Genomic DNA, 18,285 nt, shown 5'->3' on the forward strand with positions numbered 1-18,285 from the left:
TCCCGGGCTAAGGGACCAATTTATCAAATATTTGAGGGACATGTCCCGAAAACACATGTCAGTCACATATCAGGGGATACCCGCAAATATTAGGTATCTCCCCAATGTACCTTGGAGGGATCGCAGAAGATATAGCTATATTTGCCACGGTCTCTCCATTTCAGACAGTAGCAGACCCCATAGGTTTTTATGGGGGCTGCAAAGTAGCCATATTTATCAATCTCCTCAATACATGGCCCTAGGAGGTAACACCAGCTATTGGCTATACTTCGCAAGTTTTTGTCTCTCACTCACACATGCACCGACCAACGTTGGCACATGCGCAGCTGGACGAAATAGAAAGTCAAGCGATTACAGATGTGCGCACTTGTACTGATCGCAGGGATGGGTTCCCATCGGCCCTTGTCCCAGCGATTCAGTAATAATACATTCAGGCAAATAAGGATTCCTTATTGCCCCGAATTTTGGCGATAAGGAATCCTTATTATTGGGGGCTGGCCACATAGATTAATATACAGTATACAGGGCCTTGCAAAAGTATTCACCCCTTGGCTTTTTACCTATTTTGTTACATTACAACTTCTAGTTTATTTATTTATTCTGAATTTTATGTGACGGATCTGTACAAAATAGTCTAATTTGGGGAAGTGAATTGAGAAAAATATATATATAAAAAATAATCTTTATAAATAAAATTCTGAAAATTGGCATGTGCATATGTAATCACCCCCTTTGCTATGAAGCCCCTCAAAAGTTCTGGTGCAACTAATTACCTTCAGAAGTCACATAATTAGTGAAATGAAGTCCACCTGTGTGAAATCTAAGTGTCACATGATCTGCCAGTATAAACACACCTTTTCTGAAAGGCCCCAGAGGATGCAACACCTCTAAGCAAGAGGCATCACACCATGAAGACCAAGGAGCTCTCCAAACAAGTCAGGGACAAAGTTGTTGAGAAGTACAATTCTGGGCTGGGGTTATAAAAACATATCCAAATCTTTGATGATCCCACGGAGCACCATCAAATCCATCATCATCAAATGGAAAGAACATTGTACCACAACAAACCTGCCAAGAGAGGGTCGCCCACCAAAACTCACAGACCGGGCAAGGAGGGCGTTAATCAGAGAGGCAGCACAGAGACCAAAAGGTAACCCTGGAGGATCTACAGAGTTCCACAGCAGAGACTGGTGTATCTGTGCATGTGACCACAATAAGCCATACACTCCATACAGCTGGGCTTTATGGAAGAGTGGCCAGAAAAAAGCCATTACTTAGGGATAAAAATAAGAAGACACGGTTTGAGTTTGCCAAAAGGCATGTGGGTGACTGCCCAAATGTATGGAGGAAGGTGCTCTGGTCAGATGAGACTAAAATTTAACTTTTCGGCCACCAAGGAAAACACTATGTCTGGTGCAAACCCAACACATCCCATCACCCCAAGAACACCATGCTGTGGGGATGTTTTTCAGCAGCAGGGACTGGGAAACGGATTTGAGTCGAGGGAAAATGGATGGTGCTAAATACAGGGATATTCTTGAGCAAAACCTGTTTCAGTCTGCCTATGATTTGAGACTGGGACGGAGGTTCACCTTCCAGCAGGACAATGACCCGAAGCATACTGCTAAAGCAACACTCAAGTGGTTTAACGGGAAACATTTAAATGTGTTGGAATGGCCTAGTCAAAGCCCAGATCTCAATCCAATTGAGAATCTGTGGTCAGACTTGAAGATTGCTGTTCACAAGCGGAAACCATCCAACATGAAGGAGCTGGAGCAGTTTTGCCTTGAGGAATGGGAAAAAATCCCAGGGGCAAGATGTGGCAAGCTCAGAGAGACTTATCCAAAGCGACTTGCAGCTGCAATTGCCGCAAAAGGTGGCTCGACAAAGTACTGACTTTAGGGGGGTGAATAGTTATGCACGCTGAAGTTTTCTGTTATGTTGTCGTAAATGTTGTTTGATTCACAATATATAAAAAAACAACACAACTTCACAGTTGTATGCATGTTCTGTGAATGAAATGATGCACACCTTCAAACAATCAATTTTAATTCCAGGTTGTGAGGCAACAAACATGAAAAATGAAAAGGGGGGTGAATAGTTTTGCAAGGCACTGTATATGCCCATAAGTGACTGGCGCAATGCAGCTGCCAGGTCGCCACTAGCCAGGAAGTCCTACTTACTGCGGATTTCTACCCGCATCTCAGTAGGTGGCAAGCAGAAATCAGTGACCGGTGCAGCCTTTGAACTAGTCGTGGGTAGTAATTAAGGGGGAGATGTATCAAAGCCTGGAGATAGAGAGAGAAACTATCACCATTCAGCTTCTGTCATTTTACAAGCTGTGTTTGAAAAATGACAGGAGCTGATTGATTGGTACCCAATATCTCTCAACCTTAGCTCTTAACAAGCTCTGCTACATCTCCCAAATTTCTGTTAAAGAATTGTATCATCCCCATAGAATGACATGTATAAATTCAAATATATATGCTCTCATTTAATATGATTATTAAATCTGCTCACATTTGCTTCCCTCGCGTTAGAAACTCATCTTAATAGCAGAACTTAAAAATCAGTATCTAGAACTTTAGATAAATGACAATATTTTGCTTCATGCCACTATGTGTCTATTTATCATTAAATATTTGTTTTCGGGGGATACTCACAAATATTTAAAATGCCCTGAATGTATTATGGAGGAATTACAGCGGATCTCTGCGGTCCGTCCATTTTCACCAGCAGCCGCAACCCCCATAGGCTTCTACGGAGAATGCGATACTGTCAAATTTACCAAGTTCTGGAATGCAAAGCATTCCGGAACTTAGTCCCCGCAGCTTACACCATCTGAAGCCGCTGCAGCGTTTGGACTACACATCGCAAAAATTACCTGGGGGTTCCACAAAATCCTCCCCCGGCAATGGCCGCGGCGGCGGTGTGGTCAGTAGACTGCGCATGCCCTGACGCAGTCACTTCACCCCCAGCACATCGCAGGGACGGGCTGCTTTTGGAGCCCCTTTCCCTGCGGGTGCAATTTGTTACATTCAGGCACTATGATCGCATCCTGCAATGCGATCATGGGCACAAATATCGCACCCAGAACACATTGCAAATGCGAATATTAATAAATAGGCCCCTATATAATAAAATGGTTTTCAGGATACATAGTAATTTTTTCTCTTAGGTGTTGCATATACACATCAGAGTGAACAGGATTAGCAGTAATGTAATGTACGTCAATGTGTATAAAGGATTAACTGCTTTACATTGCTGCTCAATGAATACAAGATTACGCTCATCATGGCTATAACACAGTACACATGATTTTAGTTAGCACTGAATCATCCAAGACATGACATATGGAAACTGGACCATAACTTATATACAATAGTGGCAATTGCGCTCACCTCTTGGTGATCTGCAGGGTAACTTTGGGGAAGATTTAGTTTGGAGAAAGGTAAAGTGTAGAAAGATAAAGTACCAACCAATCAGCTCCTGTCATGTTTCATACCCATCCTGTAAATTGACAGTTAGGAGTTGGTTGATTGGTACTTTATCTCCATCCACTTTATCTTTCTCCAATGCGTAGTACATAGACCCCCCTTGTCACAAAAGTGCAACACAATTGTGTCCCCAGAAGCTAAATGCGTGTCCGAGTGTGTAACAAGCAGGTCAGACAGAAGTTGCTCTAGGTCGGAGCGCCCTTACCTGCACAGCGCCGGCTCCCGGAAAAGATGAGCCCGCAGCACAGGTCGCACCAGGCGGTCAGAGCGGCCTCGGCCTGAAACTTGTGGCCGGCTCCTGGCGTCTGAGGCTGGAAGATAAAGCGGACATCTGGCGGTGGTCTGTGAACCCGGACCCTGCGCCTAACTCCGGGGAGCGCAACTGGCGCAGCCACCCCCCGGCCGGGGCTATAAACAAGGGGGTCCCTCTTGTCAGCGAGCGGGGAGAGCACAGCACAGGCAGCGGGGGATCGAGCCAAGGCAGACATGGCAGTGACAGACCCAGTAGGCACCTGTAACAGTGACAGCACAGGGGCAATATACCGTATGCAGCGATAGATGGAACTAGGACAGCGAGTGTGACAAGAACTCATACTACCTCCCACAAACACAGCCCCTATATCCGCCCACTACACACCGCCCCCATATCTGGTCTATAATCTTTTCCTCTATACCCCGGTCTGGTCTGTGTGTCAGTCATACTGTGCGCACCGCCCATACAGCCTCCCACTGAGCACAGCACTGCCTACCTTTTATAAGCGCCGTCCAACAATGCGTCCATCCATATTATCATTCATCTCCCTAATGTTCTGCAAGCAGCTGAGAAGCCCAATGTACTACAGGAAAAATGAACACCGTAAATACAACCAAAGCAGCAGTGTCAGAGTATCTATATTAATATATTCAGATAATACTGTGCGTTAGACTACAGTGCATGCGATAATTAATTGCATGAACTAACAATATTGTATGTACAAAGTTGAACTTGTTTCATGTGGATGGGCGTTAACAAGCCACAATTGTCCTGCATCAGTCTTACTGAAGACCCCAGTGTCCTACTGGGCATGAGGGCCCACAGACGGAATGCAATGCCATTAAAGGGGCGTGGCCAGCTGCAAGAGGGGTCATGGTCAGTCCCCAGAGCGAACGTGGTCAGCAGTGGCGACTGTATAAGTAACTAGCATAAGACAAAGAAATAAATACATTCTAAACAATGTAAATGGTTTGCACCTATTTATAATTATAATAATGACAATGAATATTATGCATGCTCTTACATAGACCAAATACATATAATCTATTCATTTTCTCACACTCGTCTGTGAATCACACTTTTAATTTATAAATCATGCTTATATTGTTATAGCACTTACCTTGTTACCTGATTATCCATTAAACTCAGTTCTTCCTTTGAGACTCCCCATCAACAGAGCAGATCCTACTTCGGATATAAAATATTTTAACATACTTTTTAAAACAACCACAAAACAGGCTGATGAGTGTGTGAAATGTCACATAAAAGCATTGGGAACTTTGTCAGTGACAGTCCCTGGGTACAGTTATCACTGAGTGCTACTTATCTGCTTCCTTATATAAACGCAATGCACCAGGGCAGAGTAACATATGTTATATGCATGGAGTCAGTGGTTATAAGACAGAAGTAGACAGCTCTCCAACTAATTGTGGAACTGCAACAGAAAACATACCGCACCAATATACATTCTGGACCTGTAGAATCGGGAAAGCCGGCGGACGCAATGCCGACCGCCGACTGCTGAATCCCAGCAAGGATTAAATGACAGGCGTCAAAATCTCGACACCTGTCATTTTATCTACGCCAGGAGACTGGCGCCCGGCATCCCGATCGAAGGGATGCCGGGCGCGGACAGCTGTGGGGGTGGGGGTTAGGTTTAGGGCTCCCGGGGGGGACTTAGGGTTAGGCACCCCCCTTGGGAGGTTAGGGTCAGGCTAGGGGAGGGGGGGGTTAGGTTTAGGCACTTGGGGGGGAGGTTAGGGTTAGGCACCCCTAAGGGAGTGTTAGGGGGTAGAATAGGTTAGTTTATACTTACCTTCCGACGTTCGGGATTTCAACCTGTGTCGGGATGCCGCTGCCGGGTAAATCATACTGTCTGCGCCCGGCATCCCTTCGATCGAGATGCCTGGCGCCGCTCTCCCGGCATAGTCAAAATTACAGGTGCCGAGATTTCTACGCCTGTCATTTAACCCTTGCCAGGACTCAGCAGTCGGGAAGCCGGCAGTCGGCATTGCGTCCGCTGGCTTCCCGCTGAGTGACATGGCAACAACACCCTTCACCACTACACCAAGCCACATCTGTCCTCAGCCTCACAGCACCAACACATTATACTGCAATAAGATGCTAGTGTCATTATTTTCTCAGAGACAGTAGTTGCAGCTCTATGTACATTAACATTGATGTGATGACCAGTGACATGTCACTATACATGCAACACCAGGGCAGTCATTCCAGTGGGTTACATATATATCACACGCTCCACAGCAGTGACATGCTGCTATATTCTGGTCCCCCACCACAATCTGGGACCATGAGGCAACTGTCCCAGCCGTAATCCAGCACTGTACGCAGGTTACACATCACACACCAGATATACACCAAACACTATACATAGGTCACACCAGTAATATCACAACACACTTGAGACACACTGATAATAATATACAGGTTTCACTAATATAATATAATGAACGATGATCCCCATGGAATAATCACAACATATTGATGCAACAAACAACAATGTTGCCCTCCGGTTGTTGTGAAGCCTGAAGCCACACCACGGGGCCCATTTAAGAATGATCGCATTTGCAAAATGACATTGCATGACATTACTGCCCATGATCGCATTGCAAAATGCAATCATAGCATCGGGATGCATTATCCGGCATACGCAGGGACAGGGGCTCCGAAAGGAACCTGTCCCTGCGATGTGCCCACAGTGCTGTCGGAGCTGACTGCACATGTGCAACCGCCTTTGCCAGGGAGGGTTCCGGGGGAACCCTCTGCTGGCTAATCATGCAATGTGTAGCCGCTAGGCTACAGCGGCTACGCCATCTTCAGATGGCGTTAGGAAAATCTCCTAAATTAATTGCATTCCGGAAGTTGGTAAGTTTGGCACCATCGCATCCCCTATAGAAACCTATGGGGAAAGCGCCTGCTAGCGGTCATGGAGGGATTGCAGCAGGTATCGGAGATATCTGCTGCAGTCACCTGCTGCAGTCCCTCCTTCATACATCTCTATGGGGAACCTTAATATTTGTGTTTAATTCGCAAATATACAATGATAAATGGGCCCCCATATCAGGTATGCTACTGCCTATAGTTCCACAAATACTGGAAGGCAACAGATTGTATAGTATAATACTTATCTGCTTTAAACTTTAATTGCATATAAGGTTACACCACATTTTAGAAATGAGCATCCAGCATATTTGTACTTAACAGCAGACTCTATTTCCGGATTTCTGCTTGCTTGCCTCATTGTCCCTATGAAGTGCAGGGTCCCCTCGAGTCCACTGTACCCCTAATGATCAGCCTTACATGACTGAGTATAGACAGGTACACCTGGCACAGGCTTACAATATGCAAGACTAGAAGAGGTGACCCAATGGCACTAAGGAGCACTGTATCCTTTCCCAGCTATAGTCAGTCATGGCAATCAGTGCAGTCCAGGGGCTCCCTGAGGGATGGAGGCAGGGCGGAGTAAATCGGTGGTAGGGCACACTAGAGTTCCTGATCCCCACCTAGCCCAATCCAACCCTAGAAGACCACCTCTCTATTACTCTGTGCTGTTGGTGGCTCTGCTCTTCAAACTAACAGTGTTTGTGGCTTCCTGGTACTATTCCCTTCCTCACAAATAATTGATAGAATACTAGAAGGTGCGCAAACTCCACTTAAACATACCTTAAAATAATTGCAACTTGAAGCTGTCACATTTCAATATAAATAAACACATTTTTCTGTCATACTACCTTTTAGGTTACAAACCTTAAAACCACCCCCAGCCATTAAAAACTTTAATTATGCCAGATAAGTAAATAAACAAGTAAATCAAAAAACTAATAGCATACAACTTCTAAAAAGATTATAAATACATGCATTATATGTACACATTGTCATGAGGATTTAATAATTTTTTTTTATAACCATCAATGCCCATTACATTTTGTAACAGTATCCAACATTATACCGATTCATCCATGACGTAGTCCTTTGCCTGCAGCATGGAGTGCATAAAACATAGTATTGTAAAATGCGGAATAGAATTGTAAAAGCACAGAAATATAACTGGTCAGAGGCAAAGTGCTGAAAAATATATGTAGTTAAACTAAAGACTGACAACATGCGCACGCCTCCAGCACATGCTAATAAAAATGGGGTGTGGCCTAACTGTCACAAGCCCACGTCGCATTTGTGTGTGCATGCCTTTGGTGTGACATTTGCAGGAGTATAACCTTGTATCACACCCGTTTTTAGTCACGTTGGGGGCGAGCCCAGCACATTGAAAATACAAGTGAGATCCACATAAAATACACTGCAATAAGCCAGGTCCACATAAAATACACTGAAATAGCCACTTCAGGATTACACTGCAAGAAACCACTTACACATCAAATATATTGGAAAAGCCAGAGCCACATAAACTACGTTTTAAAATGACATCCACCTCAAATACATTATTAAATCCAGAACCACATAAAATATATTTTGAAATCCAGAACCACATAAAACACATTGAAAAAACAAGATTCACATAATACACACTTCATTCCAGTCCCCTCCCTTGCCATTCCAGCCCAACAGGTCTTAGGCTTCCCCCCCACTGTCTCTCAGGCAAAAGTGCCCATTATGCAGTACCCCCTGTAGTTGTCCCCATATGCAGTGTACCCTGAATTTGTGCCCCCTGTATTTATGCCCCTTATGTGTAGTGCAACTTATGCAGAGTCCACAGCAGTGGTGCCCTTTATGCAGTGCACCCAGTAGTAGTGCATATAGGCTAATAGTGCCCCCTATGCCATGGCCCAATTAGTAGTGCCCCCTGTAGTAATGCCCCCTGTGGTAGTGCCATCAGTAATGCCCCCAATAGTAATGGTCCCTGTAATAGTGCCCCAGTAGTAGTATCCCCCAGCTGTATTGCCCCAAATAGTAATGCCCCCTGTAGTAGTGTCCCCTGTATAAATTCCCCAGAATTAATGCCCCCAATAGTAATGCTCCCTCTGTAATAGTGCCCCAAGTAGTAGTGCCCCTGAGTAATGCCCCCAGTAGAAGTGCCCCCCCGAGTAATGTTCCCAGTAGTAGTGCCCGGGTGCCCCCAGTAGTAGTGTCCCCCATGTAATGTCCCTAGTAGTAGTGCCCAGGTGCCCCCCAGTAGTAGTGGCTCCCCCAGTAGAAGTTCCCCCCCCTTGTAATGTCCCCAGTAGTAGGGCCCAGGTGCCCCCCAGTAGTAGTGGCTCCCCCAGTAGAAGCGCCCCCCCTTGTAATGTCCCCAGTAGTAGGGCCCCCCCTTACGCGTGAGCTCCAGCCTCCGGTTGCTCTGCGGCGATGGGGTCAGGCACCCGCTGGTAACAATCTCAGCGGGCACCCGGAAGTTCTCATTCTGTTTCTACAGCAGAGGTCGGAGACTGCGCACCCCGTGCATGGGTCGCCCGTCCCCAATCCCCCCCCCTTAGAAACGGGCCTGCCTGGAAGTTGTGTACGTTGTAAGGAGTACCCACTCCAGGATTGGCCAATAAATAGAAAAGAAGGTTCTCAATCCACCCGACTCGAAGTACTAAGCAGACGCATGGATGCACCAAGTTTTGTGGAGCAATGCAGATATACCTTCCATTTCGTGTCACGAGATTATTGAAGTAAGGTGAAGAGAACACAATCATTCTCTCTACACAAATACACTTACATTTTGCACCAGCTCCAAGTTGCTTTTAGCCGGATGCAACAAACATTGGGGCAGATGTATGAAGCTCTGGAAAGTGATAAAGTGCAGAGTGATAAACGACCAACCAATCAGCTCACAACTGTCATGTTACAGGCTGTGTTTGAAAAATGAGAGGTGGGAGCGGATTGGTTGGTCATTTATCACTCTGCACTTTATCACTTTCCACAGCTTCATACATCTGCCCCATTATTTCTAAAGTCACTGTGCCCAATCTAAGCTTCAACTACACAAACGGCCAGAATAACAATGGGTCGGAAGGACTACTGCCCCAGGAATCCACATAAAAATAAACCCATCATCATGACAGTTTAATGACTAGCTGCCCAGTTGGTAATACATCATAACTATTAAAATTGTATTTCTATTTTACTTTTACGTATTTAGGGAGATATTGTGGCTGATGGTGTAGGGGGTGTACACGCACACATGACACGGACCACACAGCACAGGCTGCACCTACTCGCGATAAGCCCTTCGTCATTTTCAGCCCAGGGCCTATGTGGCCCTTAATCCGACTCTGAGAATGAGACTAAACCAAGCAATATTTTTAGGAGAAATCAGAAAGAGTGTCATTTAAATAACGGGATGATTCTAAAGAAGTAAAAGGTAGGATTGATGTTACATTACAATTTTGTACAGTGCAACTCTTAAGATTATTTTCTTCTACTTGCAAAACTAAACAGACTTTTAGTTTGCGAAGGCATATCCAGAGAATGGAGAGTAGATGTGCATCTTTAAGTGCACTGAGGGGACTGTATAGTGTAAAACTGCATTCACTGCACTAGAGGGGGCTGGGAAAATACACTGATCATGATCTGTTCTCGTGCCTCCTATTCCACCATTGTACAAGAAGCTGGGCATGACTTGATATCACATTTAGGTTTACAGAATCTCCAACACTTGCAGCTTATCTAAACATTTTGGGCGCACAGGCCAAATCATGTTATCTACAACACAGCATCTGTCAAACCAATTGTGCCTTAGGACAGTATGTGTATTGAACACGTCAAACCTTCCATGCTCTTCTACAAAAACCCAGTACAAAGGCTGGTGTATGACATGTTAATTCAATTACATAGTTACTTTTTGCAATCAGTTTATTTGATGCCATAATTAAATGTAGTTTGATCGATTTGGTTTAATTACTAAGGAGAATTTTTTTTTATTTTTTAAGTATCAGTAACATGTGCTAACCTGATCAGTATTGCACTTCTCTGCTTAATCATTGTTGAACAGCATTGTTTATATATTTACAAATTAGCAGGTTGTTCATTAAATTGTACAACTTTTATTTCTAATGTACTACATGGTAAAACGTCCATTTGAAGTTCCAGGACATTTGTTTCTTTATTAGTTTTAACAAAATCTTTTTCTTATATAACCTTAGAACTCACGTATCATTTCACAGAAGCCCTTACATTGCAAATGTGTCCTTTCAGAAACCAGTGTCAGATAAGTAAAGTGATTTATTCAAGGTTAAAGTCACCTGATGCTAGAATTAAATACATTATTCTCTGAGGATTTAAAAAGCAAGCATAACTATTTTTATTGACTTAATTGTTCCAATATTCAGACCATTACTACATTAATGGCCTTTAGAATGCACATTTTAGGAATGGGGTACATTTTGAATACATATTGACTTGTATGGGTGTGTGACATCACCCAAAGCTCCCTCTTCAATGGGTCACTCTATCCATTCAACCTGGCTAGAGACAGACTCCACTAAGCATGACTTCTCCAAGCGTTGACGCTACTTGCTGTTCAGTACGATTGTCATATGTAATGTATGATACAGACCCTGTAAGTGGCACATTTTGTAATCTCTGTAAATATTAATACACTTTGAAAAGCAACATCATTTAGTAATTTGACTATGGTGTTTTTTCTGGTGTATTTTGTGTGCTATTCAGTAGTTTAAAACATATTGCATCAAAAAAATATAATCCCATTTCCCTATGCATAAAATATTTTTGGGGCCAATGCTACACTTCATACAGGCCCTTCTTAAATATGTATTAAGTATGGAATTCTTGAATAATAACTGTCATTTGGAAACTGGTACAGGTCATAAATTGCCTAAAAAATGTATAACACCTTTGGGTGACTGTATATGGCTGTAAAAACCCCAATTTTAAAAACTGAGCCTAATTTTTGGTTTGCTCAAGGCAATGTGCAGGGTCCATTCCTAGCTGAACGATTTTGTTTTGCAAGTACTTTGTTTAACTGAGACCATTTACCACAGTTAGATTTCTTCTAAAATCACAAAATAAATGAATACATGAAGATAGAGAAGGCTTACAAGTAAAATATAATTGTGCTAAGTGATTCAAACTGTCATTAACTTTAGATGTTACATTTATAAATCCTCTGTACATAAATCAACTAAAAGTTACAGTGCTTTGAGTACAGAAAAGTAAGACAAATCTGTTTAACAGCAAGAGTCACAATCAAAAGAATAAGCTCAACTATTTCAAGATATTCACAATATAGTACATATATATACACATAGATCTCTGGCACTGAAGTTACAGATAAGGAAGCAGGCAAGGGGTTAAGGTAATGTAGGTAGATGAGCAATCTCTTTTGATCACTATATGCAGTCCACGTTCCGGAAGCCACCGTCCATGGTGAGAGCCCCGAATCTATGCAAGAAAATCACAAATATTAATTTACTATGTTTCTACAGTACTTCCAAAGCATTGTTTTAATAGTTATACTAATAACACAATATATTTTTTACTTTAACATTATTATACAGCAATACGTCAAGTTAAACATTATGTACTCGGAGGGTAGGCAACAGAAATCTTGGGGCCCGGCACACATGTTTTTGGGGCCCCTGTCCCCTACAAGTAGGTACAGTACATTCAGGTTGGTCACTTTGTTTCATAGCCTCGGTCCCTGTATCTGTCAGCCTCAAACCCAGCCACTGTGCCTCACAGGCCTAGCGCCAGTGTCTCACACCCCCAGCGTCAGCGCCTCACAGCCCCAGCGCCAGGGTCTCACAGCCCCAGCCCTAGGGTCTCACAGCCCCAGCCCTAGGGTCTCACAGCCCCAGCCCTAGGGTCTCACAGCCCCAGCCCCTGTACCTCACAGCCCCAGTCCCTGTACCTCACAGCCCCAGCCCCTACGCTTCCCCATCCCTATGTCTTCCTCATCTCCATCCCGCCTGCCACTTAATCTCCAGCTTCCCCAACCACCGCCCCGACCCGTGTCTTTTTTCCCCATCCACCACTTATCTGCAGCTTGCTCCTGTTAACTGGAGGCTCGAACCCGGCTCCTCTCTGGCTCAGCGGTGTGACGTCATGACGTCACAAGTGCTGCGCCGGGACAAAGAAAACCTTAATTGATTCGGGCTGCCGGCGGCCTGCCTCCTCCCTCCAGTCTGTTTCTGTGTGCTGCTGAAATTCAGCTGAGGCAAGGGGGACACATTAACTGGGCTCCTGAGATTCCTCGGGGCCCGGTACATGTGTCTCCTTTGTCCCCCCCCCTGTCGCCGGGCCTGTATACTCATACCACACTCCCTATACCCATAGTATACTTACCCTGTGCTAGCAAGCGAGTCCCTCCTCCTCCGCCGTGGCGCTATCTTCCCTGTGACATTTTTGGGAAGGTGGCACCACACAGTGAAAGCAAAGACTTTGACACTGTGCCAGATCCTTTACTCTCTGGTGCACATGTGCCATCTTCCCAAATATCACTGGAATGATGGAAGCTGTTTTTCCAGCACAGGAAGAAATCCATCCATTCCTTTCCATGTGCAAACAGTACTTCTATTGCATTCTATAGAAGACGGATGGACTCCCCTCCAATGCTGCAAACATACCATGCAATTGGCCCACAGCAACGTGGCTTCAGGTAATGGGAAGCCAGTGGCTTCAGGTAATGGGAGACCAGCCAATAAGGAGGGTTTAAAAACATGGAACTCCCTTTAAAATGTTCAAACCTAAACAAACTCAATCACATTGTGTCTTATGAGAATTCCATAATACTTTGACAATAGATATTATCAGTTCATTACCTATACAAGATCGAAAATGCTGAAACTTACCATTAGACAGTGTCTATCACTTACATATAGTATCACATAGTACCGAACAGTTCAGTGCACTTACAAAAAGTGTGAAAATCAGCATAGACACCTGATGTCACACATTACTAAACCTACATAACTAACAGTAGTTGGCACTGACACCGAGTATTACATGCAATACCGATCATTAACACACAGGAGGGTATCCAATTAGCAGAGCTAAATTAGCGCTGCTAATTGATCGCGGTGGGCCTATCCTATTAGCCCCGAAGTGCCACCCGACACCGGCACTTATCGTGGATATCTTTCGGGACTTGATGTGTCCCGAAAAATAATCCACAATAAGTGCCGTTTTTTCACTCCAAAAAAGGCGAAAACACATAGGTCTGTGAGCTTATCACGGAACCTATGCGTTTTGTGAGATATATCCTATTATTTATTATTTTGTTCAAAATAATAGGATAGGGTGAAAAAAATATTGGCGAACAACTGGGATAATCGCCGAAAAACCCATTTTTCGACAATCGTGGGGATCTATTAGAGCCCGAACAATATTCGGGGCTAACTGGATACTGCCCACAGCATCTCACAGTGCATAACTCTAACCAAGCATTCAGCCAAACACAAATAACACAAAAATCACACTCGCAGCTAGCGTCATACACTACCAAACTCTAAATATAAAATTGAAGTGTGAACCTGTGTCCCACACTATCAGAATTAAATAAACCAAGCACACAATTCAATAATTATCATATTTTACACATTTACAAGAAAGTTATCTAGTAAAAATGAGAACTTGAACATCCCATGCACACTGTATGCTTACTGTTGTTTTTGTTATCAGCGTTCCAGCAACATTTACACACCAGGACCATGATTGACTCTAAATGATCACAAAATGATGCAGTTAATGCCCTACCAGCTTATTCACATTCAGCTAATATCTATAGGAAGGCAGGGACACTATTGGATTTAAGCTTGGAGAGTTTTAATAACTGTATATCACACAACATTCCCAAATACAATGCCCTGGATCCGCCTAACTCTTTCCCATTTCTAGTGATGTACAGATGTGTCCAACATACATCTATCCTCCGTACACTACAAGTCACATTACACATAATGCGTGAGCGCCATGCTTATTTGCAACGGGATGCAAATAGCGCACATAATCAGCTTATGCTGTTTAAAATGATATGCGGCATTCCTATATTCTGTGTGCGCTGCGGTTATAGCTGCATGCAAAATACTACGTAATAGTGTCAATGGCTGTGACACTGTAACGTAGCATTTCGCATGCAGATACAGCCACAGTCGCACACAGAATACAGGCATGCCGCATATCATGAAAAGACGTCCAGCGCTGCAGAGTCGCATCACGGCCTGGCGTGACTAGAACGCACAAGGAGACTAGCTGTATGTGGACACATCTTTATGCAGTCAACTGCATAAACACATTTTGGAAATGTGATTACCTTTCCAAGATATGATTATTTTCTGCCAACTCTTTGACAACCCCCTCCATCTCTTCTTTCAGTTTCCTCATTCTGTAAAACAAGAAGAGCATGTTATCAAGTCTTAAAAAATACTTCATTGGGAAAGCTACAAAGCCATAAATTCAGTTCCCGTCTACCACAGGTTCATTATAGCACATTATAATGCTAGAACAGCTCTAGAGTACTTCACTGGTAAGATTGTAAATGTAACCGCTTACAGGGTAATTCCACCATTCTACTAAAAATAAGTAAAGTAATATATGATTAAAGACAAAGCAGTTTATAAATTGCTGTATTAAACAGCTTACATACATTGTTTGAATTGCCAAGATACCCATTAATACTACATATTGCAGGTAACATTTATGGTCGTCTTAGCCAGTGTAAAGAACTTGGCCGGTATCCTATTAACCGCGGCAATTTGCCACTGCTAATTACCGCTGACGGGGCTATCCAATTAGCCGCCAACAGACGGAACTTATTGAGGATTGTGTATCATCTGCTGCAGGCAGGCGAAACAAAATCCCTGAATCCATGTTTTCACGTACCCTGGGACATTTTTCTCCCAAAAAAAAATGGGCTTTAATTGCATAGCCCAATAATGGGCAAAAATCCAGTTTTAAAAACAGTTTTTTTTTATGAGAACATTTTTTGTGGCTAATATGATACCGGCCTTGTATATGCCAGTCCAGTCTTGAATCCCTTTCTCTTCCTTTCTGTTCTTTATAAAAGCAATTAAAACTCTAAAATGAAAATATGTAAAGTATCCCCCACCCATCTTATTCCGCCTTAACTGAACAAAGAAGGTTTTCCCCATCTGCAATGTGCCAATAAGCAACAGTCCAAGCCCTATGTCGGCCAAATTGCAAACCTCATCATTGCAGTGATTCAGGCCAATGATACAGAAGGACTAGACAATAATAATTATTGTGATGGTGAGAGCAGAAAGCAGGGCTCACGTAGGACTCAGACTGCAGCCTGTTCCAGAATCCACGATAGGGATCGGATGTAATATTTTGACACCAAAAGTGCACAGAAGGGAATCAGTAATTAAGGTAAGGGGGATCAATGGTGTCTTCATTTACTATTTATTTTTTAAAGTGGAATAGCTTTTAACTAATTAAATGTATTTGACAACCCCTGTAATGCAGATACACTTCATCACATTTATACTTTTGTTGGGAATCCGCACCCCAGCAACTACTGTAGGTGTTTTTTACATCCCTATACAATGGATCATTACATTATATCAGAGAGTCTGATACTTACCCAAGCGTCATTTCCACTAAGGTGTTGGGACTTGAGTAGATCGTGTTCACTGCTGGCTTTATTCCCCCAGAATTAGCGAACATTTTCTGTGCAATGGTTTCTTGATACTGCAATTTCATAATAGCATCAGGACAAAATACAGATAAAAAGATACAATGCTGCATTATATCAGTCTATACATAAGCTATAAGATAAGAATAAGATAATACTAATGTGGATGTACCTCATTAATGTAATGCTGACATTTGGACACTTCTTCTGCAATGTCAAAACTCTGGCTTTTGAGGGTGAACAGCTGTTTCCTTAAGAGAATCATCTTTCTAGGGATAAAGGGTAAAGTAAGTTGATAGAACCATCAACAATATCCAGTGAGACAGTAACAATGTGATAAGCTACACTTGCCTCATCCAGTCCTGGGCCTTACTGCGGAACACTTCATACTTGCCAACACATTCATCCTTGAAAAGTGAGAAGGCTTTTGTTGCATGGATGCAGAGTTTTTGCCTGCACAAACACAGAGAACAGTACTATAGTGCTGACATGACTAGAAATCAAGATAATATTAACCACTTAACTGCCATTTTTTTTCCCAAAAACTGCTTAGAAATCGTCGGGTACTCCTCTAAGGAGCCGCCATTTACACACTGAGGGGGGAGGAGGATAATTTACATTTCTCCAGTGGCTAGGTGGGGAACTCCATTGGGTTGCTTGGTCAGCATCGATCGGCAGCACAGCAGACACTGGGGTAGGGTGCACAGTAAAGGTAATGTAGGAATGGAGACACATAAGGCCAAATGTAATAACCTCCAAATTGCCTTGAAACCTGGTTTTTCCTTAAACAAGAAAAAACAATTGCCGTTTTAAATCTTGCATCTAAAATAAAAGACTTTTATATAAGGAACAGGGAAATGTCTCCTCCCGCGAGGGCGGAGCGCAGATGTCTGGCTAATACACTGTGAGATATCTCACAGTGTATGCCGTGGACATCTGCGGGCTGGCAGGCTGCCAGACAAAATGTCTGTCTGTCTGATAGGCATTTTATCTGGCCGTGTATGCCCAGCTTTAGGAAAAATCCTGCAAAGTTTAAATACATAGAGATGGTCCTAAATTGACTGATGTCACACTTTTATTGTTGCTACCCTGCACCTTTTAAATTTAATCAAAACAACAAGTCAGAGCACATATAATTAATTCAACTCTGTCCATCTGGGGACACTGGAAACAATGGTTTTAAGCGAGGAGTAGGCACCGTAATTCTATTGAAGCGGAAACTCCTCTCCATCTTAAACCCTTTCATCTCCACCTGTCACTTCGTTTTTACCCTTCTAAAGCCTGATATAACTGTGCACCACGCACAACAAAATCAACAACAAGAAGGGAGCCCAGTGTCCCCCAGATGGACTCGGAAGAATTGATTTTACGGTGAGTCTAAAATCTGGTTTCCTCTTTTGTTCTATCTGGGGGGGGGGACACTGGAAACAATGGGACTTCCCAAAGCATGCCAAAAAGGGAGTGGTATGATCCAGCAGTGCCATGTGCAAAACCTTGTGCCCATAATTGGCGTCTTTAAAAGCAAAAAAGTGTGTACACCTTTACAAAATGTTACTGTTTCCACAGTCCCAGACAGCTGGACTGCGCAACTGCTTAACTGAGGCACCCTGTCGCACTGCCCAAGAGCTGTTTACAGCCCTCGTAGAACTGTGCCCTGTCTAATAGTAGATCTAATCCACTGGGCAATGGACTGCTTGGAAGCCTACCAGACCTACTTGTGAGTTTCAAACTAAACTAAAAAGACTATCAGTCTTGTGAAAAGATGAGGTCCATTCCACAAAAATGCATAATGCCCAGTCCACATCCAAGAGACGGACAGAAGAATTCCCCTCTACAGAATTTGACTGCCAAAATGTCGGCAAAACAATCTTCTGAAAAATTTAAAATGAAGATTTACAAGAGAGCACCTAGATCGGAGACTCTCCTCATAGAGGCTATAGCTAACAAAAAAAAAACAACAACTT

The 18,285-nt window shown here is 43.3% G+C and overlaps 2 protein-coding genes across 6 annotated transcripts in view; both read right to left on the reverse strand.

The window, feature by feature from the left end:
* Positions 1 to 4,062, reverse strand: part of RASSF3 (Ras association domain family member 3) — a 195,052-nt gene extending 190,990 nt beyond the window's left edge. Inside the window, exon 1 of the mRNA XM_088467782.1 lies at positions 3,703 to 4,062. Within this exon, the coding sequence (XP_088323908.1) occupies positions 3,703 to 3,985 (283 nt within the window). The 5' untranslated portion in view covers positions 3,986 to 4,062. The remainder of the gene's footprint in view (positions 1 to 3,702) is intronic.
* Positions 4,063 to 10,987: 6,925 nt separating this feature from the next.
* The window catches only part of TBK1 (TANK binding kinase 1), a 111,159-nt gene continuing 103,861 nt past the window's right edge, over positions 10,988 to 18,285 (reverse strand). For 4 of the 5 annotated variants that reach the window (XM_088467786.1, XM_088467787.1, XM_088467785.1 and 1 more), the window contains exons 17-21: positions 16,673 to 16,774; positions 16,494 to 16,590; positions 16,271 to 16,377; positions 14,981 to 15,052; positions 10,988 to 12,111 (exon numbers count right to left, since the gene is read on the reverse strand). In XM_088467786.1, the coding sequence (XP_088323912.1) occupies positions 12,060 to 12,111; positions 14,981 to 15,052; positions 16,271 to 16,377; positions 16,494 to 16,590; positions 16,673 to 16,774 (430 nt within the window). In that variant the 3' untranslated portion in view covers positions 10,988 to 12,059. Of the gene's footprint in view, positions 12,112 to 14,331; positions 14,389 to 14,980; positions 15,053 to 16,270; positions 16,378 to 16,493; positions 16,591 to 16,672; positions 16,775 to 18,285 lie in introns of all 5 variants that reach the window. The other variant, XM_088467788.1, reaches the window with a different exon arrangement.

Source organism: Taudactylus pleione, unplaced genomic scaffold (genome assembly GCF_031769625.1).
Source record: "Taudactylus pleione unplaced genomic scaffold, aTauple2 ptg000075l, whole genome shotgun sequence".
NCBI classification, from domain to species: domain Eukaryota; kingdom Metazoa; phylum Chordata; class Amphibia; order Anura; family Myobatrachidae; genus Taudactylus; species Taudactylus pleione.